At 31.6% G+C, this 27,552-nt stretch overlaps 1 protein-coding gene across 1 annotated transcript; it reads left to right on the forward strand.

The window, feature by feature from the left end:
• Nucleotides 1-926: 926 nt before the first annotated feature.
• LOC131841287 (large neutral amino acids transporter small subunit 1) lies at nucleotides 927-27,041 on the forward strand. The gene is made up of 13 exons (XM_059189596.1): nucleotides 927-1,054; nucleotides 10,176-10,422; nucleotides 12,687-12,830; nucleotides 14,488-14,590; nucleotides 16,907-17,032; nucleotides 21,966-22,059; nucleotides 22,966-23,107; nucleotides 23,859-23,989; nucleotides 24,564-24,732; nucleotides 25,401-25,494; nucleotides 25,791-25,949; nucleotides 26,470-26,525; nucleotides 26,763-27,041. Coding segments are annotated over exons 1-13 (1,470 nt in total). The 5' UTR covers nucleotides 927-1,052; the 3' UTR covers nucleotides 26,766-27,041.
• Nucleotides 27,042-27,552: the final 511 nt, after the last annotated feature.

Below are 27,552 nucleotides of genomic sequence, written 5' to 3' on the forward strand. Positions count from 1 at the left end.
TACCCGTAGTTCGTCTTCGAAACGTTTTTCCGAACTAGTTCTAATAACTGCCCTGCGGTTTAGTTTGCAGCTGTCTTCCGAATTAGTTTGCTCGCTCACGCCTGAGTCAAAGCCATGAGGTTCTTCATTGTCTAACTCCAAATGTGAGTGTTCTATCCAGCAAAGTGCACCTGGTTTTTTTTTTTTAGAATATTGGCGATATATATTCTAATGTTATGTTGTTTATGTTATGTTACAAAATCGAAATATCTGTAAACTAGCTCACATAGTTCGCCTTTGGGAAGATTCTTCCGAAAGTTCGGTTTGTATATACACAAACAGAACTTGCAGTTGGTAGTTTAGAATTTAGCAGTATCGATAATGCATTAATAATTTATTCGAAATATAAATTTGTCTAATGGTCTCGATTAATATAATGACTATTGACTGTTTTTTATTCTGTAATATGTATATTATATTTTGACGGATTCGGTGGTCACATCGCCTTACTTCCGAAGGTAGCGGGTTCGATTCCTCGCACGGCACAAACAGTTATATTCATGTGTATGAATGTTTATATCGGTCTGGGAGATTTCCATGCATATATTTACAAAAAAATAAACTATGCAATTGTATAATTTATCTAGTACCCATAACACCAGCTTTAGCTAGCTTAACTTGGTTATTATTATTATACATATACAATTTTTATGTTACACTAACTAATTAAGCAATGACCTTCGATTTTTATATCGTCCATTTTATTGAACATTTATTACATTTATTATGGATGAACTGATATCTGTATTTAAAATAAAAAAGGAAAAAGTAACCCTGTTTTCCCACCCCTGGCGTTCAATACATTCATATGTTTTTCTCTTTACACATAAGCAAAGGCGATCTCCCTTCTCATTCAAAATTGGCGCACGGCAGTCTCGTAGCCCGAGTTGGCGGGCTTAGTCGTTCTACCGCAAAAAGGCGGGAAAATATATATCTGTGTAGTGTTTTATAACACAAACATTTAATTAAATATTATATTAGTGATTATAGGAGGTCAATAAATAAATCACAAAATGTAAGTATAATTAATTTGTATATTATTACACGTTTTGTTCTTTATTCTCATGCTTAATGAGAATAATTATATATTTTTGGCGAAATTCGTGCGTATGTATTCTCTAATAAAATGATATATTTAATAAAATATTTTGTATTATAATAAATTCTAACATAATACTGATTTTATTACTATTATTTTTTTTGTGCGAGCGACTACTCTGATTTTTAATAAAAGTAAATATTACAAAGTACCTACCTAATTTAATTTATGTTGGCCTATAATAAAATTAAGTTTTTAATATATTATTTCCATATTTCATTTATTGCCGGAAACTGGTTTTTACATTGCTCAAGCTCTTATAAAATGTTTTAAATGAGATTATTAGAACATGACATTGACATTTTGTCATGCTAAGCAGACTTCCTGTTTTATGATATTATTTTGAAATTTAGTAAATCAATTAACTAATTTAAACAGAAATAAAAAATAATGCTAGTATAGAATACCTACATAAATTTATTTATTCACATCTCGGATTTTCATCTCACAATCACACCTATACTATATATTCTTTACCTACATCGCGAAGTACAGTGTTATTAGGCAATTTTTTTACCCTAGATTGCTTATAAAGGTGTGTACATACGACACTATTTGGTTCTAATACACGTAGTATTCATCCATATTTTTATATTTTACACAGATTGTATACATATAATATATGACTATAAAATGTATGTACAAATCTTCTGAAAAATTAAAATGTATATACCTAAGTGTAAACGATATTATAATAAACTTTAGAAATTCCGCTGCGTGGTTGAAGTAAACGCAGAAACAACGCGAACTGCGTCCATGCTACGAGTATTAACATCTTTTTAAATACTAGAAATTAAAATATCGTGCCGTATCGAGTCATAACGAACTGTGAATCTGTGACCGACCAATCCGCCACGCACCGTTCCGAAACATTAAGTTTTCTGAATATTTATCTATCAATCATCGATGAACCACAAAACAATCAGGTTTCTATCAGACGAAGTGTCTTAGTACGAAGTTTGATTGTGAATTTGTAAATATAATGAAATATATCGCATTTTAAAAATTATCATACTGACGCAAACCTTCACCTTTGAAAAGTAAGGAACTGCAGAGAATACTTGAACTCTAGAGATGACGACTCCATCGTGTGGTAGATTCTGTGGGCACGATATATATTGTGTGGATGGTTAAGGCTCAAGATTAATAATACCATAGCAGATATGCGCTGTTTTTCATATATCGTTACAATAACAAAATTAACTACATACAACTGCAACGAAATAAAACTGTTATTTAAGTATAGAAATATGGAAGAAAAGCATCGTTCAATGTTCTTTTTATTCCTTCTTCTTTGAATATCTATATTATTTAACAACTTTAATATGTACAATGTAATATTGTTTATATTTGTTTTTATAGTATACTGGTACACTGACTTATCGCTAGACTCTCTTTTAACTAACTTTCGTAAATTCAATAAATTTTTAATCCAATTCAAAGATAGATTAGGTACCTATACGTAGGTAATCCTAATTTCTTAATTCTAAACAACACGTAGGGACTGCTGCTGCTGCACTATTAGAGACTGTAGAGGAAGAAGGCAAAATCATGTTAGACATTGGTGAATTTTTTAAATAGGCTATAATCACAACAGTATGGGCAGAAGTAGAATACTTACTAGACAGCGACCTTCATAAATTCAAGAGCGGTGGTCTACAAATACTGCTTTACATGAATCATAATATTGTTTGATATTAATGGACTAGTATACAACAGTAACAAACAAATTCGATTATTACCCATGGTTCTATTTAAGTTACTACGTGGAAGCACGATTTCGCTATATTTCAGTTTAGAAAGACAATACCATTCTCAATATTTTTTCAGGAGCCATATGTGAAGGCATATGTAAAACACAGGCGTTTGTTTAGCAGTGAAACAAATGAATGAAGCAAATAGTTACACACTTAATATAATGAGTTTTACACTTTACCTAAATGTCTATGCAATAATACAGTCGGTTGACGAAAATGTTTAAATTGCTCTCCAGACTGCGATATGAGAAATCAGGAAACGTTTGACGATTGCATTAGCGCAGATACAAATGAGGTCCGAAGTTTACTTTGAAATAAGTGTATGTAGATAAAATATCACAATAACTATTTCAATATGTTAGTAGATGCCGTTTCCTAATGATTTATGCTACTAATAGGTATACTATATAAAAATTGAAAGAATAAAGTCCTTCCAGGATTAATATCTTCGGTGACATTTATTTCTGAATCCACGTTGTATTGCAACTAAATTAATACAAGAGATCCTATTTTAACTAAAATATTCCTACTGAAATGAGAATTCCAGTTCTTTGCATGTGTACCTATCTGACAGCCTCATATGAAATTATTACAAAAATGAGTATTTTATTATAAATGCTCATTATACATTAATTTACATCTAAAAATATTGATCTTTAATTTATTAACTGTAAATCAGCACAGTAACTTTCCAAATAAAAAAATATATATTGACCTTATGTTTATCTTCCAAAATTTTTCAAAATAGTCCAGTTTGCGATCCACGACGGATGTTGCGTCAGACGACCACGTGGTTGCATCGATCGCCCCGTAGGTGCCACGTGGCAACGCCCGCTTGGCTTGTCTCGTCCGTGGTCTGAAATAGGGGTGTTTATCCGGGCATTGGTCCTTTCAGCCGGTTGCGTTCGGTCAATAGATTCGGTCAAAGACATCGTTGAATGAATATACTTATCTATAATATTTTAAATATGAAAAGTAATTATATTTTAATTGCATTCAATGCCTATTACATAGACACTAACCTTGGTTATTTAGTAGTTGCTAATTACTTTCAGTTTTAACTAAAACGTTATAATTATAAATACTTACATTTACTGACATGAAAAGAATAAATGGAAAAATAAATAGAGTTCATTTAATGGTTGTAAGTGATAACGAATGATGCTTTTAATTTTTATAGATCTTTTACATTAGTTCTGTCCTTCATGATATTGTAGATAAAGGTCTGTTTATAACTATAAATTGTTTGGATGTCGTCGTACTATTGTTTTGTTTGGATATATCTAGTAACGGAGATCGAAAAAAAGACCAGTACAGGGTACCATTTCACTATTCTTTTTACAATGTATGTAAGACAAAACACTGATTAAGTATAAGGAACAGTCACAAAAAGAAAATAGGTACATATACATAAAAATAACTTAGAACTATACGGTTTAACTGTATCTACCTATTTATACTATATTTTTAAGATCTATTCTATGTTAATATTGGAATATATATATTTTTGGTATTGTAAAATATAATCTGCATCTAATGCAGTTTTTAACTATTCTCTAAATTCTTTGTCACTAAATATTTCATCTTATATTTTTCGAATGAAGATATCTATGTAGGTATCATATAGGCACAACTTTAATTTCTAATTTAGGGCCCAAAATGAACACGTATTTATATTTTTGTTATATTTTCTACCAGCTATGTCAGACTCTCTACGCTTTAACATACAAATAAGCTATTATACGGCAGAAAATAAGCAGGGTATATGTAGAATATGGGTAAGCGCGCTACATCCTAGGTCTTGCCATCATTTACCATCAGATGAAGTAAGATAAAGCCCAATCCACTAAGCAGAGACGCCGGTATTAACCTTGGAGATGATGAATATATGTATGTATATTCCAGCCTTCAATTGTTCCAGCTTCAAATACTAAAAATATAAGTTATTACTGATTTAACTACACTTTAATTAAAGTGGTGATAATGGAATAAGTGAAAACAGGCGATAATTATCTTATTTAGAAATAAAAGAGATGGCAGGACCAACTAACAATGATGTGGTTAACATAGTACCACTAATCTCTACAAGGTCAACTAATGCAATCTATAAACAGCAACTACTCCTACTGCTGCATACAGAACAAAACTGTAATAAGTAGTCCGTACCCTATTAATTAATCAACAATAAAAGAAAATACCGAAAACACATGTTATGACGTCACGTTTCAGTTTGACGTTAATAATTAATAAATATATTAGCACATTTAAGCGTCAGTTATTTAAATAAAGATTTATCGGAATCCAACCCATTGTGGCCATATTAACAGTTTTACCGGAATTTTTATAAATCCTACTAATATTATAAACGCAAAAGCTTGTGAGTATGGATGGATGTTTGTTACGCTTTCACATAAAATTACGAAACGGATTTTGATGAAATTTTAAAGTAATATAGCTTATAGATCGGAATAACGCATAGGCTACAATTTATAAATATATTATGTAAATTGGGCGAAATATAAATGATAAATATCAAGTAAGTTTGAAACAGATGAAGTTGCGCGGCTAAGCCAATATTAGGCCTATAATTTACAAAATCGCTTCAACTACTTATTTTAACGAGTATAATTCAAAATGGATCATATTTTAAGAAAAGCAAAATAATTGCGTCAAAAACAATGAATAAAGTAATTAATAACGAGCAAAAAGTAAAGTAAGAAATCTGATGCCGGCAGCCGATATTCATCACTCACTACACTTTGTTTGCACACTTAAGCTTAACCGTGCTAAAACCAACAAAAACAACTCGCCACACAGTCAGCCTTCGTTACTATGAGTATATGGGCTGTATAAGGACACTTAGTTCATGGTCAACTCATTATGGGACGGATCGGGGTGGCAAATTATTAGACATGACATGTTCCGTTCGCATAATAATCTTATTTGCAGGAATAATTCAGGGTTTGTTAGTTCATGTCTATCAAACAAAGCATCGCAATATTGAAATAGATTTTAGGGACAACCTTTCTTAGTAATATTGTAAATCTGAAAATCCATTTATAGTAATAATGATGTCTCAGGACAAAGCACAAAACGCCATCTAGCCTCAAGCTGAACAGAGCTTGTTTTATGGGTACTAGACAATGGATATAAATACTTAGACAAAAACTTTTGTAAATGAATACATAATAAATATACAAAAAACCCAGACCGACAGAAACGACTATAGTCATGACTAAACATATTAGTAGCGTGCCAGGAATCGAACAAGCGATCACGGTGAGGCGGTGTGCTTAACTGCTAGGCCACCGAAGCAGTCAAATTCTTTTGTTTCTTGTTTGCTACCTATATTGACTGATTAGAAACTTTGAAAAAAAACATTATAAATTTCGTCCTGCACAACAAGAGCAGATCGATACCGACGATACTTATAAGGTAGTTATAATATGATATATTTAGATCCGCGCTATACACAACATAGCTGAAGGTTCTACCTCATCAAAACTGATCATACCTATCATTTTATATTTTCAATTACAAACAGAATTTATTATATAGTACAATATTTCTAAATTTGGTTTGTAACTGTAATACTAATTAGCCAACAGGTGATTTGATGCTATTCCAGTTATTTGAAAGTAGAAGATCACCTATGTAGTATAACGAAGTCACATCACTCACATCCAAAGATTATCAGTTGGGTCTCGTCATTTATTTACTCTAGTGACCTTATGATATCATTCCCGTTTACGTCGTTTTGTTTTGTTATTGACTTACATAATATCAATTTGTTGATAAAACGTAAAATTTAATAATAGATTTGAACAATGAATGGAAGACCTGCTAATTTTAAATAATTTCACGGAATTTATAAATGTAAGTTATACAAGTTAATAAGGCATGAGATATATAACGGGTATCACATGTTAACGTGATGTCCGTAGTGCTGTTCATTTTAACATCATATAGGCTGTCAGCTTGTATGCCATTCCAATTAGGTACTTGAAGTGTATACATATTTAAAGCTTCTGCATTAATAGTCACATGTATATAAGTCAGTATATTCAATGTTGATTATTTCATGTCAATGCATTTCTAAGGTCCGCATATATACGAGTAGGTACATAAACACTTTTGGCAACACACAAAAAAATTCTACCAAATGCTATAGCATAATCCAAACAATGGTGGTCCAAATACACGTCCTTGAGACACCCCTTGCCAAGACCGGTTACCGATTTCTATACACCCTTGCATTTAGTTTGAATAGGCCTGACATTGCTTTTACTTGTACTATATACCGGAGTCAGAAAATAGCAGCGTTCAGTGAGCATATAAGATTTTAAAATAAAAATAATAAACGAACAGATGCCTATTAGGAAAGTTGTCACCGACTTGCTCATAAAAAAATTATAAACAAGGCGGTGGTTCTATGCCTTGTCCTAAACAAACAAATAAATGTCCTGTAATCCTAAAGAGAGTAGTCAGAGCATTATCAACTATAGACGTAGATATATGTATATATTGTGCATGGTAGTCCTTATTATACATATTAGCTATGCAATAAAGGCTGTAGAACGAATTCCAGCGAATCGTAAAGAATTCATTTGACCCTGTTTCTTATTATTACAAATTCCGTTCGGTTACATAAAAAAAGTATTCATATATTATTCATGGCTTAAAAGATTAGAAAAAAATATATTGAGATTAGTAGATCTACTAAAAAGAAGTATGTAATTTTATAGAAATCTATTGATTTTCTTAGGTATATATATTTTACTCTATTTTGAGTTATGTGTTCTTATGTATCTTTTCCGGTATATCTTATCACAGGAAATCTGTTCTTTAATTTTATTGTATTATTATAATATTAGTAAACAATAATTATAACATACATAGTTATAATATGATAATAGTTATTAGTATGTCGTCACATTAATAAATATTATCAACAAACACATTACCTAAAATTAGAATTTAAAATACTCGTATATTTTTCGTAGTTGCTTAAGAGTTCAATAGGTCTAATATGAATAAATATTATTTGACTTTATTTCAATATAATATGTATAATACCAGAATAATTGAATAGAATTGAATGACTTTACTTTTATACGTTTATAAAATTTTGTATATTTTGTGCCTTTGAGATTTATATTTGTGAACACAAGATTTCTCGTAGACGTCTACGTAGCACTTTCTACGAGATTGTTTCACATTGACATTTGAAATATGTAGAATGTAAATAAATCTTATGTTTGACTACCTGTAAGCGCGACTTCGGCCGCGTGGAATTTAACTTTATTTTTCTAAAATAAAAGTGATAAGATGTTATAAGGAGTAACTTAGCCGAAGTTAATCATTATTACATCAGCTACCTGCCAATAAAAATCCCGTCAAAATTGGTCCAGCCATTTCAGAGATTAGCCGGAACAAACATACAGACAGACAAAAATTGTAAAAAATGTTATTTTGGTGTACGTACCATATTTATATTCATATGCGTATAGTAAAAAACGGTTATTTCAATATTAAATAAATATATAAACAGACACTCAATTTTTATTTATATGTATAGATTCATTACCTTACAATTCAAGCATTGTAACGATTTTAAATGTTACTTTGATCTGTTTAAACTGTCATTCTGAGCTCAGTATGAAGTCGACTTCTATAATTTGTTCTACCAACTATACTTGCTTACGTTTACGTAACGTACGTTATATTTAAGCTATTGTTGTCTAATTAATTTAAGGTTTTTACTAATTAAATCTAATCTTGATTTATTTAATTACCTTACCTTGCCTAAAATTAAGCATGTTGCGTGATATCAGTAATATAACTTAGCTATTACAACAGATATTGATCATGCAACATATCTTGTTAAATTTTATGTCTTGTAAATTGCCTACTTTTTCAAAATTTATAAATACACTTTTATATGAACTGATAATAGTACAGAAAATTAGTTGCTCTTCAGTTGTTATTAAAATCTATTACTAAATACGCTGTTTAAGATCAATGAGGTATGAAAGCCCTTTATGGCGGAGATGTTCTTAACGTTCGATTTACACTTAATGTATATACACTTAAATTACAGTAATTGCGAATATATACATAGAATGCGGAATTATTTTTTAGATTTTTCAGAATATTCTCGGTTTTTTAAGCGAGTAATAACTATGTATATAATAATCTAGTGTAGGTACCAACAGCTATTTTTTAGTATTACGGTTATATGAATACCATTAATAAATATATAGATAGAGACCCCAGTGCATTCGCCTCCATTCTAACAAATGCCGAAAACTTAAAATAAGAAGATATAAATGTTGATGAAGTAGTGTTTTTACATCTTTAACTATTAACGTTTTATTATATATGTATGTGACTTTTAATGTTCATTACTCAATTATGCTTGGAAAGTTGCACTAAATTCCATATTTTAGTTTTTGCCACACATAGCATCTTAATAATAAATTTATAGAGATGAATAAGATGCTCCAAATACTACTGAACCGGGTCCCAGGTAGGTTCGAGAAATCACTGAATTTATTACATGACTATATTAAAAAATTCTAATTTATTCTGATAATTTTTCTAGATGGTAAAAAACATTATCCTCACTTGCAAAACCACGGAATACAGCAATTTATATTTTTATTAGATTATTTTCATTATAAATTTGAAACTGTATTTATTACTAACATATGCGTCATAACGCACTTAGTAACATATTATCAAACATTATCCAATCAATTCCAGACGCACTGCGTCCTGGAGCATCGAACTTGTTTTTGTTTCATTTTTACTGATGGTAGAGTTTTGTGTAATTCGCCTTTATAGGAACTATACCTACTGTACCGTACCTATGGATACATAACAAGTATATACAGGTACAAATTAAGTCTGAACGGATCGACGACCACTCTCCCATGGGCTCACTACGAGTATATCTATGGTAAAGCAGCAGTGAGCGCTTTGCTCCTATAAGATAATCACTTAGTGGCAGCTCATACATACAGAGGCGTGCTGTTAGAAAAAACTATATAAACTTATCCTAAGTTTCCATGGTCTATTATTATTTATATAGGCAACATTTATCATTTATAGGTAACAATTATTATTTGTAGGTATTGTTATAAAGGACACCGTCAAATCTCATCGAATAAAAATTTAAAAATACACTTATTCTTTGTGGTATTTTTTTATCTTTACATATGAAGTGGTATTCTCAATGGTTGACCTCGGGAAGTAACGTAAATATTACTCTTCAACAGGTCCCCAAAAAGAAAAAGTAAAGAAGAAGACTGCGAAAGCGAAGCCCTTAAATCAGACCTTGAAGAGTCGGAGGGTAAAGATGGCGGTGCACTGGAAGCTAAGATGTCGCTCCTCAACGGGATCACGGTCATCGTGGGGTCGATCATCGGTAGTGGCATATTTGTATCACCGACTGGTGTACTCAAGTATACAGGGTCTGTGAACGCTAGTTTGTTGGTGTGGATCGCTTCTGGGGTATTCAGTATGGTGAGTTATTACTCTTTTGATCAAAATAAAAAAAATATTTTATTAAACACAAATGCCAATATTTTACAATTCATAGTAAGATTTTATATTCTAAAGTATTTCTTATTGTCTGTATGTCACCTTTTCACGTCTGAACGGCTGGATGGATCCATATAGATATTGAAAATATACATGAAAATAGATTGTATCACGAGGAGGGATACAGGACTGTTTTTCATCTATTAGAGACCTTGGGCACGTTAGGATAATGGGGCACCTATGACATTTGTAATAAAGTATTATTTTGTTAGAATAGACAAAGTCATTTTTGAACATGACTCTTTAGAGATGTATATGGCGATGACCTACCTTCAAAACAATCCAGGCAAAAATAATTTTAAAACGTCGTTATGTGATGAGGGGTTCTAGTTCTTGCTAGACATTTATAAAAAAATACAAAAACGAATAAATTGACTATGGCCGGTAAGAACAGTCTTAACAAATTAAGACTGGTTTTCAGGCGAGAGTAGAGTAGTTATCAGTTATCGTTTGGTAATAGAGTAGGGCCTAGACTATACTAGGGGGCCCAGTGGGAATGAGGGGCCTGGATGGATATGGACTATCTTATATGTGTCTCAAAAAGTAGACGAAGTTGCGGGTACAGCTAGTACCCACATAATTGAATCCAGTATAAATAATAATCGTATGTAATAATTGCAATAGTTAAAATAAATCAATAATATCATAAATACAGCGAGATAACCTAGCCAGCATCCTTGGAATTGGATTCCTTCTATATTTATAGATACCTACTACCATCAGAAGTAGACACATTATTAGACACACTGTCTATAAAAATATACAAACACACTTTTAAATTTATAATATTGAAATGGATTTTTAATTGTAATATTATCTCTTTTTTTTAATGAATTAAAGGCAGAGTATAATAAACATCCAACGTTTATTATCTTAAAAGTCTTTTAAATTGATCATGTTTAAGATTTTCCCAGAGGGTGTGCTTACTTTTAATACCAAAATAATGAACTCTCCTTGGTAATGTTTCTTCTCATAAATATATATTAATATCTAATAATTCTACTTTATTTTCCGAGCTTCACAGAACCATTAAATCTAATGTTCCTGTGGGTATTTTTAAAAACAAATTTGTTGCGATTCTTGAATGCTTCTTTATTTCCTTGTTATAATTATTTATTTTAGTTTTGAGCTTCTAATATAAATTAGACTCATTCTTTTTTGTTAATTTATTTGACATATTTGTACTGTGTTATATTTTTATTAATATTATAAATATGCAAGTAAATTTATTACTTTTGGGTTTTAACGGCTCGAGCATTCGCCATAACATTTATTATATTTAAGATGACATTAGGCTACCTTTTATTCCAGTCAATCTTTTATTCAGTCTTTTATCAAACCAGTACATATTTCATTAATAAAAAGGGCATTTAGTTAATATTGATGAGAAAATGTTTAAAAGATATATACATTAAAGCACCACGCCGGACAATCGTGACACATGGCTGTTGATAAGCGAACATTGATAGCATTAGCTAAACGTACAGATTAAACAAACAAATTACTATTAATAACATCTATACTATTACTAAATTGACATAATATTTGTATAAGATATTCTTTTGAATACGTAACCCTGCATCTAAACTTAAATTAGAAATATTTGGAAAGATGTTTGAGTGGTATAATCACAAAACTTCTTATTGAGGATGTAGATTATCGTTTTGTAGAAAATTTGGTATAAGATTCTATAATATATTCGCAGATTTTATAAAAGAAGGCTGTTCGATAAATATATCTATATTAATGAAATTGATGAAAAATAGATGAAAGTAGTTTCATCTATTTTTATGTATGTAGATAACAGGTTGCTCAAAAATACCTGTGCTAGATCGAAATTACCTATTAACATAATGTACGTAGTTACTCTATATAATAAGTACCTTTTTTGTTATATAGGTATTTTTACTATGCAATTGCTTTCATTAATTACCATCTTGCAAAATAAAACGAAAGCACGTAACGTTACTTATTATAATATTTATTTATATATAATAATAATATCAATAAATTAAAAAAAAGAAAGATTTATTATTTCTATTGATGACATGTTTTTGGAATCTTAGTTATTAAACAGCTCACTCCCGTATTAGTTTCATAGTAATTTTATTTCTATTACAGTTATTTTCTTTATGTGAAATAAAATGTATTGTTAAATTATATTATAACAAGTATGTTTTTTGCAGATAGGTGCATATTGCTACGCAGAACTGGGCACAATGATCCGACGCAGCGGTGCTGATTACGCGTACATAATGGAGACGTTCGGGCCGTTTGCTGCATTTATACGACTTTGGATTGAGTGCATGATAGTCAGGCCTTGTTCGCAGGTAAATGAAACAAAATTTTTAACAGATGCTAATTCAATTAAGTTATTTTAATGTTGTAGATATAATAACATACAACATTAAAATAATAGTTAAACGTTTTCGAGGTTTACATAAGAGAATGTCGTACATAAATGTTGCAAAAACGACTCTTTTATGTAGTTTGGGAGGATGAATGGATATTGTTTGTTACTGTTTCATGGACAAGTAATGTATGGATTCCAAATAAATTTGGTGGTTACATAGAAAACGTCTTAGATTATCAGTTGAATATTTTTTACCTGTATTCACGCGGGCAGAGCCGTCGCTTGCATTTAGTTTTTTATTGCATTACAACTGACCATAATATCGAGGGTGGCGCCAATTCGTCGCCTTCATTATACATGAAGGCCTCCGATTTGTACGTGGCTTAGTGTTTATCCGATAAATTTAAGCAATGCCGTCAATTTAGCAGACTTTATGTTTGGTAATTCTAAAGGTTTTGATCTGTTAATAGATAATACTTAGTTTACAATGTCCAATATTATGTTAACAACAACAGTCGAGTTCTTTTCTAGTTTTGATTTAATTAAACTATTTGATGAACTGCAGATTGAGATAAGCCTTAAGCTAAGCAGATATCGCATGATATAAATATCAGTTTCAAAATTGGTTGCCACTAGTTTAAAGCAACTAAAACTAAATAACCAACTGAAGGGTTATTTCATACTTAGATATAGTTGTGTAGTCTAAACAACACTATTTTAATCAGAGTTCTATGTTACTTCTGATAGTTGAGTCCTATGTAGATCTCCATAGATAAAGCATTTCGACTTATGTAATTTATCTTTACATGATATGCATTCTTTTTGTTTTTATACTGATTGACTTTCAGTATAAAGTCAGAAATACAAATATAAAAATACGGACGTAAAATAAATAATTTGTTTCATAGCGATATTGATTAAGTAATTACGTAAATCCTCTGAAAGCCTTTGAGCGAGTGTACTGTCTGAAATTGAAGGCATACAACCTACGTTATTTGATGTTACGAGGTCAAAACCTACGCAAATGTAAATCTTGCTAGCGTGGGTTAACGGATTTCAACGCGAGTATTGAGAAAATGTTGCTACTGAAATAAAAAGCATTTATTTTCATTGTAAATGAAATTATTATTGGCGCCCAACGTGGGATTTGTTGACAAGTATGTTTACGAACATATAAAAACTGTACCTACCTTGTCGGCCAGTAGTATTTATTTAAGTTAGTGAAGGATTATATATAGCCTTGTTTTAAATTACTTGATATTATTGACAATTTCCAATTAAGCCAGATTTATTGTATTAAAAAATACTAGCTTTTCGTACTACTGGCCCCGGCTACAGACGGATGCAATAACTTCATGTTGTAGAGATTTCAATAAAAGAAAGTCGATGGAAATATGCTACTCGGTAATATTGAAGTTTTCTATAGGTATCCTTCTCGTATAAAATTGTTTTAATAATTTTTAAGTTCATTCATAACCAAACAAAAAGAAATCCTATTTCTAATATCGGTATATATATAAATATACCTACTATAAATACTGAGGTAAAGGTAGGAATTAGTATATTGTTTCCATTTCCAAGAGACAGAAAATATTATATTCTATGAATGAATGATATTAATTTTCATTCAACAGGCAATTGTGGCGTTGACGTTCAGTGTCTACGTACTAAAGCCACTGTTTCCAGAATGCGATCCGCCTGAAGACGCCACCAGGTTACTGGCTGCTTGCTGTATATGTAAGTTTTATGGTTACTCTTTTTTTTTATAATGTTGTTAGTCATAAAAAGGCATTTAGTTTAATTTTAAAAGACGTTCAGAGTTATTTTACTAGTATAAATGGTATGATATAGTATAGAGTATATTGGAAATAATATAAAGGGGAATATTAAAGAATAAATTGGATTTTGATGGAGGGGAAGGTGGATAGGAGGAAGGCTATATAACGAGCCCTCTTATCATTTGGTACAATAAGGAATGGAATCTATAAAATCGTGTGTCCTATTCATCGCAAATAAGTGCCTATTGAAAACATTGTAGTGTATAGTGCACCAAACATATATGTAGCGCATAATCTAGTAATAATTAGTATATATCCGAACTCAGGAGTAGTCATATAATAAAGAAAAAATAAGTCGGATTTCAACAGGAAATATAAACAGAACACCATGATGGAATCAGACAATATTTAGAGCAAGAGAATTTTAGAGATGGACGCGGTTCACTTTATTCTAGAAAGAAAATGTGATCAATGTTTTTATAGATTAAGTTAGAGAAAAATTGTATGTGTTTATAGTAAGGGCACTTAAGTTGATTACAAATGCATTTTTAACATTATGACGGAATCACTGTAATTACCCTATAGGTATTAATTATTTTAAATACATTGAAACCCCTTTTAACCTTGAGAATATATTTCACTATTCAATATTGAATTAGGTTTTCATGTTATATTCCGATAGTGTTCTTTTAGTGATGTTAAAATGTCTATTTAGCTTTAAACTGTCTTTTTAATACAAATTTTATAGATAGTGGTCTAACGAAATAGTAGATTGTATGTAATAGTAGTGGATGTTAACATTTATAATATTTTAAAATTTTTATGTACGAGTATACTTTTGATTAATTTGAAACAATTTTATTTCGAATATTTTTATAAGTAATTAGAAAAATGTTTTGTCTATGATATGAAAAATATATAATTACCGACGTGGTAGGTAGTAAATATTTCAAAATAAGTTGAAACAATAATATGATTAGTGACCGAAACCAATTCGCAGAAATAGCAACTTGAACTTATCTTAACATGTGAAATGGGTTGTCGAGTTAGATTTTATTAAACTTCTAATCCTATATGCACGTTATATACTGTCGATAAAGTCGATATTACAATATAAATGCAATTTATAAATTGAGTCGGGGTGTCAATTTCTGCGCATTATATGTATAGTAATGTTTACAAATTCCATTCCATATATCTACTGATGGACTCGATAAGATTTAATTTGATGAATTCCAGGTTAAATTTAATAATATTTCTTTACAAATGAAATGTTAAGATCGTGATGTTTTATATTTATTTTATACGAGATTTTAGACTAATTTATACGAGATGAATATTGATGATATATAATATTATCTATGTGAAAAGCACAGTGAACAGTTAAAAGGAAGACAAACTTAAATCAGTCCAATTTTTCGATTTATAATATTAATACTAGTAGTTCAACTTTGGTCATTCAAGAATAGTGATACCTATTGATAAACCAATAAAGTTTTGATGTGTATAATACATAAGTAGGGGCTATTCATCTTACATTCATTAGTTTGATGTATAGGAAGTATTATGTAGTATGTAGAAGTATTATAGAATAACATGAGGTAAAACTAAATTAAGAATGTAAGATACAACATAGCTAAATATATGTATAATTGTTTTATCATTATTTAACTTTTTTTAGTTTATTACTACTTTTAATATGTTATAGACTGCATTTATTACCTACTATAGATTATGCGTTATAGATATATGTACTTATATGGTTGGTACACTGTACACTACAACATAAATACGAGTAGATAACGTTCTCAAATTGAGATGTATCTTCGTGTAATTCAAAAGTTTCTAATAGGTTGATTAATTCTATAGGTAGATTCATTTTATAAACATTTTTTTGTACTTTGCATTGATTTGATTCTTCCTCATCACATGGAGTCAATCGGCCATTGCGATATTGACTTTAGATACTAGTTATTCTTTATTGATATCGTTCGAAACAATTAATAATAGACAACGCAGACATTCCTAGATACACATTAATATTTTATTCGTATTGATCATGTGCTAAATATAATAGCCAAGCCAGTTAGGTAGGGTGCATCTGATTTCGAATAGGTAGATTTACAGGACAGTTTTGGATAACATAATAAGGATTTTACTAAGACTTTAAGCTGCGAAACACATATCACTAATATCCTAGGAATTTCATACCATCTATGAAATTCCGACCAATTACTTTGTCTAAATTTGTAATCAATAATTTCGTCTGTTCCAGTGTTGCTGACGTTTGTGAACTGTTGGTCAGTGCGCGCAGCTACCAGGGTCCAAGACTGGTTCACCTACGCCAAACTCCTAGCCCTGTTCATTATAATCGCCACTGGAATTTACCAACTTTGTAAAGGTATGTTAATTCTATAAGATAGCAGAGACAACCTAATAGCTCTACGGAGGTCATGTCGTCATGTGCTTTCCGAGGAATCCCTATACTTATGCGTTACCATTTCGAAGGACTAAAATGCCTCTGTATATCCGTAATATCATTGTTTTATCTCACACTGTAATCGAAACACGTCTTACGAAGCAAGCTGTTTGATGACTAATGTATTTGAGACAGATGACGAAGACGACTTTGTACAAAGTATATCTCGGGTACTTCCAAGGACCGAGCATACTGATTCCTTTTTATATTAAATGAGTAGTGTAGTCACAGTTTTATATAAAACTCAATAGCCAGGACAATATTACTCCTATTAGGTATTAATTAAATAAATAACCCTAGAGAATTAACACAGGGTTATCTAGTCCCACGATAAGCAGAGCTTGTGTTATGAGTACTAGACAACTGATATAAATGCTTATATTTTTTTTGTACCTACATACATCATATAGACTGAAAATACCTAGACCGATGTAAACAATCACAAACATGAATACAAATGTTTGCACCATAAGAGATTGAATCGAACCGGCGGCCATCCGAAGTAAAGCAGCGTGCTAAACCGCTAAACCACCGAGGCTGTCTTATTAACTACTAATACGAGTATTTCTTTGTATGTCCGTTCTCTTTTAATGATCGTGCATTCTGTGCTACAACGTGCATACAACGGCTATAAATACGAAAATAAAGACACGAACTAATAATAAATTGTCATATCTATATACATAAAAGATAATATGTGGCTTATATTGGTAGAAAAAATAAAGAAAACATTGTATAAACAAACGGTCGTTGAGACAAGAATCGCTGGTTTTCGTAAATTGATCTTGAAGTTCGTTTTGAGAATTCGAATCAACTACAGATGTAGCAGCTACTAGTTCCAAGTATTTGACCTATTATCGTTAAACTATTAGTCAGATGGTGTCACTATTAAAATCCATGATTCTCCATCGTGATGCAGTGATTTCTGATATATCTGTTGATCGTATCAATCTGAATTACTTTGTATTAATATTAATTTCATAGCACACCATTGCGATATAAACACATTTTAAAATTATTAATAAACCTTGAACATTTTATATCGACCTTCGTAAATTTAATTTGAACAAGTGCACTATTATAGGCTGTTATGTATGTTTCATAAACCAATAAAGAAAATGTTATATTTCATTACATAAAAATGTATACTAATGAAATTTATTCATAATAACCCAGGAGAATTAACAACAGCGCCATCTAGACCCAAGCTAAGCAGTGCTTATGTCATGGACACAAGATATCTGATGCAAATAATTAACTATATATATTTTTTTGTAAATGCATACATCAGAAATCAGTTGGTCTGAGAATCGGCTTCTATCTATTTTTCATTGGTGCTATTTTTTTATATTTTTTAATAGCGATTTTAATTTATATGGCAAAATAACGTTTGCTGGGTCAGCTAGTATTATATAGAAAAAGATAAGAGTTCTGTATAGACCCCTGAAAAGGTCGTCTAACCAATTCTTATCGTAAAACATCTGTATCTGACTGAAAAGGAACCTTAATCACCATACGCAGGCGATATAGCCAGTACATGCTACTATATCCATAAAGCTGATTGAGTATGTATAAATATAATAAGTTGTCTACTAGGTGATTATACGAATATATTAGGATGCTCAATGGAAATAGTCGTTACCTCTGATTATGATTGTGGTTTTGTGAATATTTCATAACTGAAATATCAAATCAACTTGATCGTCATCAAATACTTAAAAACAGTATCACATACACACATCATCATTTGGCGCCTAATATACCTACATCTCACTCTCCACCCGAAACATACAAATCGAACTGCTTGGCGGCTGAAATAGGTGGAACAGATATTTGTACAAATTCTATTTATAGCTTGTATTTACATATATATTGTACGGAATGAACTCGCGCTCGACAGACAATGAATAGCATAATATCGCCTACGAAGTCTGTCACTAGCAATAAAGAAAACGACCGTAAAGAGATAAGTCAATTTGTGCTGCAAATTGGATCTTCTGTCCGGGTGTCAATATCATTCGGTAGAAGCAATTGTTTGGAATAATCGAGAAATTTAGAATGCAAAGTAAAACTACTAATAAATACGTAGATAGTACAGGAGCTTTGAATAATGAATTACAACATATCTGTTGCAGATAATTAATTTGTATAATATTAATGATATAACAAATACTTAATTAGTTAAAAAAGTTAGTTAAGAATCTATATAATAAAAATATTAAATACTTCTGAAAATATGTGAAGTATCTTTCAATAATTTAATTGTTTAGCACATTGCCTTGCACTACATTACATTGAGTATGTTTGTTTGTATCGATTGGGTGTTTCTTATGTATGTTATGTATATATGCCAATATGTCAATATGCTTAAGTATTTTATATCAGTTCTTTAGTACTGAGAACACAAACTCTGCATAACTTGAGATCCGATGGCATCGCGGAAATTGTTCTATTTCTCAATTTGACATATGCGTGTGTTTCAAATACAATTTTTTTATTGATTTAATGTACTTTTTTTGCATAATTTAAAAAAAATATTCGCACTGCGCACTTCTTCCTTATATAAGCTACAGGTGTGCGAAATTTCTTTCTCCCCTATCCCCGTAATTTTCGTAAAAAGGGGTTTTCGTAAAAAAATTTTGCTACACGTACACGTATGAATTAAATTTGGTTAAATTTTGCTTAAATTTATTTTTTATCTTAAAGGTATTTAATGCGGTCTGAATTATTAGGAATAATAAGGATATCCTCGTACGTGGTGAAAATAATACTTAATTACCTATACTTAGTCAGTTATGTAACAATACCTATATTCAGTAATATATGTAGGTAACGTAACAATTTAGCATATAGCATATATACTATCATTAACCGGTACTGTTTAAACAAAAAGATGATAACTTTGTGACCACCTGATTAAATAACAAATATTCAAACAGCAGCTTAATATAATAGTATATATACGTGGTTAACAAATGTGACGTGTAAAATAGAGAAATAATATTAACGAGTTTAAAAATTTTGCCTGTTATACATGCAATTTTAGCGTTTCGTATACATTAGATAATAGTATTTTTTTAGCAACTCTCCTACATATGGCGTTAGAAGTCTGCGTACATCACAGCGATGAGTTACTGATTACTTATAGAAATCTTGTACAGAAAATTGAAAAGAACAATTTCTATTAATTATAAAGTTCTTCCACCACTTGTTCATGTCCATATAATTTTGTATGTTCGTAGAATTAGAATAAGTTAGTGCCTATGACTTTCTGAAAATAATAAAACGGTAATGATAGACTGACAAAATAATGTGTTTAACATAGGTATAAGTCCTTAGTAAATTAACAAAGGAACGTTACTGGATGTAACAATGTTATGGTGGTTCGACAAAAAAATACGTAAATTCTGTATCCCAGGATAGCCTACATGCCTTCTGAAAAAAAAATTCATTTTTTTAATAATTAAAATTGGAGATTTATTTTACGAAAACAGCATTTATTTTAAGACCTGACAGTCTATTGTTATTATGTCAGTGACCCATCACTGGTGTTAACCAGTCCCCTTATCAAACTTATCTTGTGAATGAAGTCTGCAATATACAGAACAATAACAAAAAGGCGACAAAATTCTTTAATATTTCTTTTCTATCAGATACACAAAATATTATTTGCTGTCGGCTAGGCTTGAACTCAGGACTTCTTAGGTGTATATCAGGGTAATAAACCAACATGTTTTCTTAATGTATGCATTAAAAAAATGTTCAATCTCTACTTAATAAGGGATTAAACGGAGCCCTGCATAAAGCCCTGGGTTATGATTATGATATACATACATGATATAATATCTACATACCTATCATAGACATCGCATAGATAAAACAAGTCGTATAGTGAACTATTCAGTCTACCAAATCTACATAAATCTGAGATGTAGGTAAGTGTGATGCAGAGGAAGTTGCGCGGGTCAGCTAGTTACCTATATCACAGATAACATAATATTACATACCTATATTATATTCCTAACTACATTCAAATCAGCTTCGTACTAGGATCTCACCACCCTGATGTCTGTCATATCGTAACTCTTTGTATATTAATTGAGTGTACCGCAATAAGCTATTGAGTGTTCTTAATGGAAGGAAGGCGTCGGCGGACAGACGGACAGACCGTATGTTATTAGATGATTGCACCAATCTAGCCGGCTCCGGTTACAATGCTTACCGTGTGAAAGGTTAGTCCGCATCACACGTGTATTTTGTGCATATACACATAAATATTATAGTTGATAGCATGTTTGAATGTTCATTGAAAACATGAAAATAAATATGCCGGTGGTCTAGCAGTTTAGCACACCACCTTACTACGTTCGATTCCTCGCGCGGCATAAACATTTGTATAAGTTATTTAGTACTCATAACCAAATTTTTGCTAGCTTATCTTTGCGTTCGTATCGTTGTGTGATTTGTTCTGAGTTTATTATTATTATTAAAGTAAACTATAAGTTTACCCATAGCAGAAAAGAAATAAAACTTAAAAGGTTATACGAATATTGTACATTTGCGTATGATTTTTGAACTTTGTTTTAATCAAGCTTTGTCTAACGATTACCTATTGGTAATCGTTAGACAAAGCTTATATAAGAAATAATGGTTAAAAGAAGGCAGCTTTTATGAAGTGACATCCAACTTACATAAATATATTTGGCAATTGATTTTTCTTTATATAGATCTGAAATATGTAGGTAAGTTGGTTGGTCATAGTTGACGGGTAGATAACGCCGTAAGATATTAAATCCGCCATATGTACACGTTGTTTTTGTGCATTAAAGTTAAATAAATACTACTTTTTTTCCAGGTAAAGTGGAGCACTTCTCCTTTGAGGGTACAACTAGTGATGTCACATCTATTGCTCTCTCCTTCTATTCTGGACTGTTTGCTTACAATGGATGGTAAATGAATACATTTTCGTTTTAGGGTAGTTCTAAGTATATAGATCCATTCGAATATACCCAGTGGAGTATATTCTACACTATACTACACTAGCCTACACTTCACCTACACTTCAGCAGTGTAGGGTTTTCAAATACTAATGTATTACCGCAACTGAGCAAAACATCTGACTATTCCAACTGTGATAACTGTATTATATGAAATAAGTACTAATGAAATTAATAAGAAATCTAGAATGCGGGTTGCATTCTAGGCAGGCATCACCTCAGTCACACATGGCCAGTATGCGTATAACTTAAAAACTGGGTTAAATAATATTAAACTATTGGATATCGATTAAAAATTGTGAAAATCCGTTTTTTATTACGTTTGTATATATATTGAGTGTGTTGCATGTTCTATCTATGCACAATCTATGCAGAATTGTCTCTGTTGAAATAAAATAGCGACATTAAATTTTAAACTTTTGGACGTTAACATGTATAATTATCACAAATATTTGTCCAGTATATAATATTACTTTTAGTATATTATTATTAGTTGTACAATTAGGTTATAATAATACTAGTAATAAATATTGTTTTATTATTAATATGTACATCATCATTAACTTATAAACTTTAAACATCGTGTTATAATTTCAAAGCGGAAATATGGTACGACATTAAAAAAATATGCATACAATATATTATAAAATTGTTATCAAATACATCATGGTCTATTTTCTCTAATAAATACTCAAAATATCAAATTTATAATAGTACATATTACTTTTTGTCTTGAAAACTTTATTACCTAATATTAAAAAATATCGATTTCTCCACGTAAAAGTTTTTTCTTACCGTTCAAAAAGTCAACATATTTATTACATATGTATCTATATTTACTATATATTACTTTAACAGGAATTATTTGAACTTCATAATAGAGGAATTGAAGGATCCCGTACGAAACTTGCCCCGTGCGATAGCCATCTCCTGTTCACTGGTGACCATCGTGTACACCTTCACCAATGTCGCGTTCTACACTACCTTGTCGCCTACTGAGGTAATTACACGCAATTTTTATGTAATTTGAATGGCAAATCATCTAACGGCCCACATTATAAAAGAGCACTATATTAGATTATCACGTAACTACCGTGATATGGCTAATGCGTTGCCACTCTGGAGGACATATCGTACCTCCGTACCTTACAATTTCTATGCCTATTTAAATTGTAATGTTATATAGTCTATTGTATACCGTCCTTGATAAAAGGGCCATCTAAAAGTAAAAGACTATCAAAATCGAACCAGTAGTACCTACAACATCAGTATTCTAATATTATAGAAGAACTCGTATTTTATAAATATAGACTAAACTCACAAAGTTGTGAGACCCCGCCCGAAATCGAGTCACCCCACTAATCTATGTATACATATAAATAAATTTGGAGTGCCTGTTTGTTATATTGAAATAACCGTTGTTTATTGCACGCATATGAATATAAATACGGCATATACTTACACCAAAATAAAAATTTTTTAAATTATCGTCTGTCTGTCTGTTTGTTTCGGCTAATCTCTGAAATGGCTGAATCGATTTTGATGGGACTTTTATTGGCAGTCATCATCATTGCCTTGCCTTTATCCCATTAATTGGAGGGTAGCTGATGTAATAAGGAGTAACTTAGGCTACTTTTATTTTAGAAAAATAAAGTTAAATTCCACCTGGACGAAGTCGCGGGTATAGCTAGTAAATAACTATAAAGATATGATCAGGTTGGTAATTGATATGTTTATGTTTGTTGCATCAGGTGCTGGGTTCGGCAGCGGTGGCTGTGACATTTGCCGAACGGTTATTCGGCTGGTTCGCCCTCTCTATACCTTTGTTTGTCGCTGCGTCAACTTTTGGCGCTGTCAACGGCGTACTTCTCACTTCATCACGGTAAGTACTCATATCCGTTAGGCGGGAATTACATCAGTCAGGCGAGAGTCGTATCTGTCAGGTGGGTGTTGATCTTCAGCCGTCCCATAAGACCTTCCGCGGGTTTGAAGTTCCATCTGCACTCGCCCCTTATCGTATCGAAGCTATAAAGACCAAATACGGCCAACAACATTAGAGTGGACTGGAAAAAACACGGTAAGGACATAAAATATTCAATAAATTTGTTTGAGGTTTGCATAGCTCTACTTGTGCTAAGGGAGCGTATGGGAGATTTTTTTTATTATCCATAGGTTTACAAACAGAAACAATAGATAAAAAAAGGCGTTCTTGTTGCTAACGCAATCTTTTCTAGACAACTTTAGGAAAGAGATGGTTACTAAAAATACACTTTATTGGTTAAGTGGAAATAAGTTAACCAATAAAAAAGAAAACAATAATGAACTATTTTGTAAATAAATCAGAATTAAGCGTACGGATATACACCGGAATGGGTTCAAAAAGTAATTTAATACTAATACATACTATGAATGCAAAACTAATTACAATATTTTTTTCCATGGTATGTGTGCTGCAGATTATTCTATGCGGGGGCAGCCCAAGGGCAGATGCCGGAGATGCTAACGATGGTGTCATCTCGAGCGACCCCCGCGCCCGCAGTACTTGCGGTCGCTCTACTCTCCCTTCTCTACCTCACCGTCTCTGACATCTACGCGCTCATCAATTACGTCGGCTTCGCTACATGGGTCTGTATACCATTATCGGCATCCTAAACAAGGACATCAATACATTTTATACCACTATATAAAATGTATATATATATATATGTAGTTGTATGTGTATCTGTCAGGCGGGAGTTGGCCTTCAGCCGCTCCATAAGGCCTTGCGCGGGTTTGGAGTGCCATCTGTACTCGCCCCCTATCGTCTAGTGAAACTGAAAAGACCAGTGTCCAGTCCAGCATTAGAATACTCCGAAACAAAAATCTTTCTCTAAGTTGTTTCGGTTTTAAGGGTAATTGACATAGGGCATTAAAACTATTAGGTACACAGACTAGTACCAGTTTTAAGAAATTATAATATCACGAGTGTCTCTTGAGGACATGATAACGGTGTTAGTTGCCACTTTCTACAGGTAAAGCTGAGATTTCTTTACGCTAGCTCTAAATTCTTGATATGTTAAAAATATAAACAAAATCTTAATGTATATATGTAATTCTTGTTCTGTACATGTTACGTAACTCCTAAACGGCTGGACCGATTTCAAAGAAATTATATGTGTATCAGTATAGTTTAAAAACATAATTGGACCAACTTAGTGGCATTCTTTTTGGGGGTCGAACGGTCTGTTAAGTTTTTATAACTGTATAAAGGTTCATAGTTAAACTATCTTATCTGATCTTTGTTTTGGCGACAGCTGAGTATTGGTGCGGCGGTGGTGTGTCTGCCTGTGTTGAGATACACGCAGCCCAACCTCGAGCGACCCATCAAAGTTAACCTGATTTTCCCTGGTAAGATTTTACTATTTAAATACTTATCGTTAACCACTTACTTGAAATCATTATATCAAAATCATCATTCATCATTCGTCCAATTTACTTAATATCTTTTTAAATTATAACCTATGTGATAATCTGACGTATAATCTATATTACTGTAAAGTTTCGACGAAATCCGTTCAGTACTTTTTACGTGAAAGATTAACAAACATCCATCCATACTCACAAACGATTTCGCGATTATAATATTAATAAGATTAGTTATTTTTGGTGCATTGGACGACTAGTAATGTTAAATGCGTGTGCAGCGGTGTACATAGTGTGCACGATCCTGGTGGTGGCGGTGCCGGCGGTGGCGTCTCCGGCCGAGACCGGCATCGGCTGCCTCATGATCCTCACGGCGGTGCCTATATACCTGTTGCTGCTGGAGCCCCGCACCAGGGTTCGAGGCCTCGGCTCCATTACCAGTCAGTACACAGTCACTATATCATTTCTCTTTTTACTTTTGTATACGTACATTATTTATATATTTTTAATATACTTAAGCTATAATAAGCAGCTGTTTGATACAGCTTATAAATATTCATAGTGAAATACTTTAAAATAATTTATGACCATGAATACAAGTCCTTCAGCTGAAAACTATTTTTTACAAATAATATTTTGTTTTACAAATAATTTCTCTGTTTATGCCAACATTACAATATAATAATCTACAAGATCCCATTCCTATACATCTGTAAATACACAACTTAGAAACTTATGTGGTAGTGATAAAATAAAACACTGTCACAACGACGAAAAGTCTTCCTCGATTGACACGCTATAATTTGTAAGCGTAAATGGGAGTAGAAAGAGGTAGAAAAACTCTGTTTATTTATTTGTGTGAATATCCAATTGAGAGAATTGGACGTACTCCATATTAGGGATACTATCTCATATTTGGTCACTTTCCTCTAATAATATAAAACCTATATTTATTTACAGCTGTTGCCACGCATTTAGTACAGAAGTTGACATTAGCTGTACGACCGAAAATAAAGGTACGTTCAATATTGTAACTATGATATAAATCATGTTTGTCTAATAGGGAATTACTGCATCGTTATTTCTGATAAGTAGACTTATTTTAGTTTCTTTAATGTCTATTTGTCATTTTTTCATCATTCATCAATGTATAGCATTCCTAAAAATAATTTCTAGTTAGGCAGTTTGACCAATTGTTTTCAGAAATATTATATTAAGAATTATTGTATTAATATATAACATTTTGTTTTCAGTAATCGACTATTAATGATTGACGGAATCGACAAACATATCCGACCTTTCGGTGTACACACATATATAAGGACTGTTGCTGTTTGTATGTATATTTGGTATAACTATATAATTACTCTCTGGAGTAAAAGAACCTAGTTAATATTCGTCGAATTTATTATGAACTAGCTGTACCCGCGACTTCGTATTTCTTTAGTTAGTTTTTTTTATAGTTAGTTATTTTTCAATATTACAAACAGACACTCCAATTTTATTTATATGTATAGATGATATCACTACATGCACGGCACCATATCTATTTGAGTATAATAAGAATTGTGCATCCATTGTCCATCCTTTTTACATATACGTGTTTAGGTAAATACGTCCTTACCGCCCAATCACATAACAATCGATCGATTAAGGCTGTTGATATACATTCGGTTAGTCGTTAGGTTTATAAGGAAAAGAAAAAGATACATTTGCTTGTTAGGCCCCGCTATTTTTCGAATTGCGTCAATCGGAGTCCATCACAACATATTTGACTATATATTAGCGGTCTTATTGTTTGTAGTAGACTAAATTAACAATTCAGTAACAAACCTGCTATTGAACAATTATGATAATAATGATATATCATAATTCGAAGATACGTTTCGGTTCTTAGCAAATACACTAAAGCAGTTTGTTTGCGTTCTACATTTTATACTGAATCTGTACTTTTCTACTAAATTCTTTGGCAAGCGCTGATATCTATGTATTATATTTTGTGCCCATATAGGTACCTATTTCTTTATGGAAAAAGCATATTGT

This window comes from Achroia grisella, unplaced genomic scaffold (assembly GCF_030625045.1).
Source record: "Achroia grisella isolate CSIRO2021 unplaced genomic scaffold, CSIRO_AGI_Agris_v1 utg1576, whole genome shotgun sequence".
NCBI classification, from domain to species: domain Eukaryota; kingdom Metazoa; phylum Arthropoda; class Insecta; order Lepidoptera; family Pyralidae; genus Achroia; species Achroia grisella.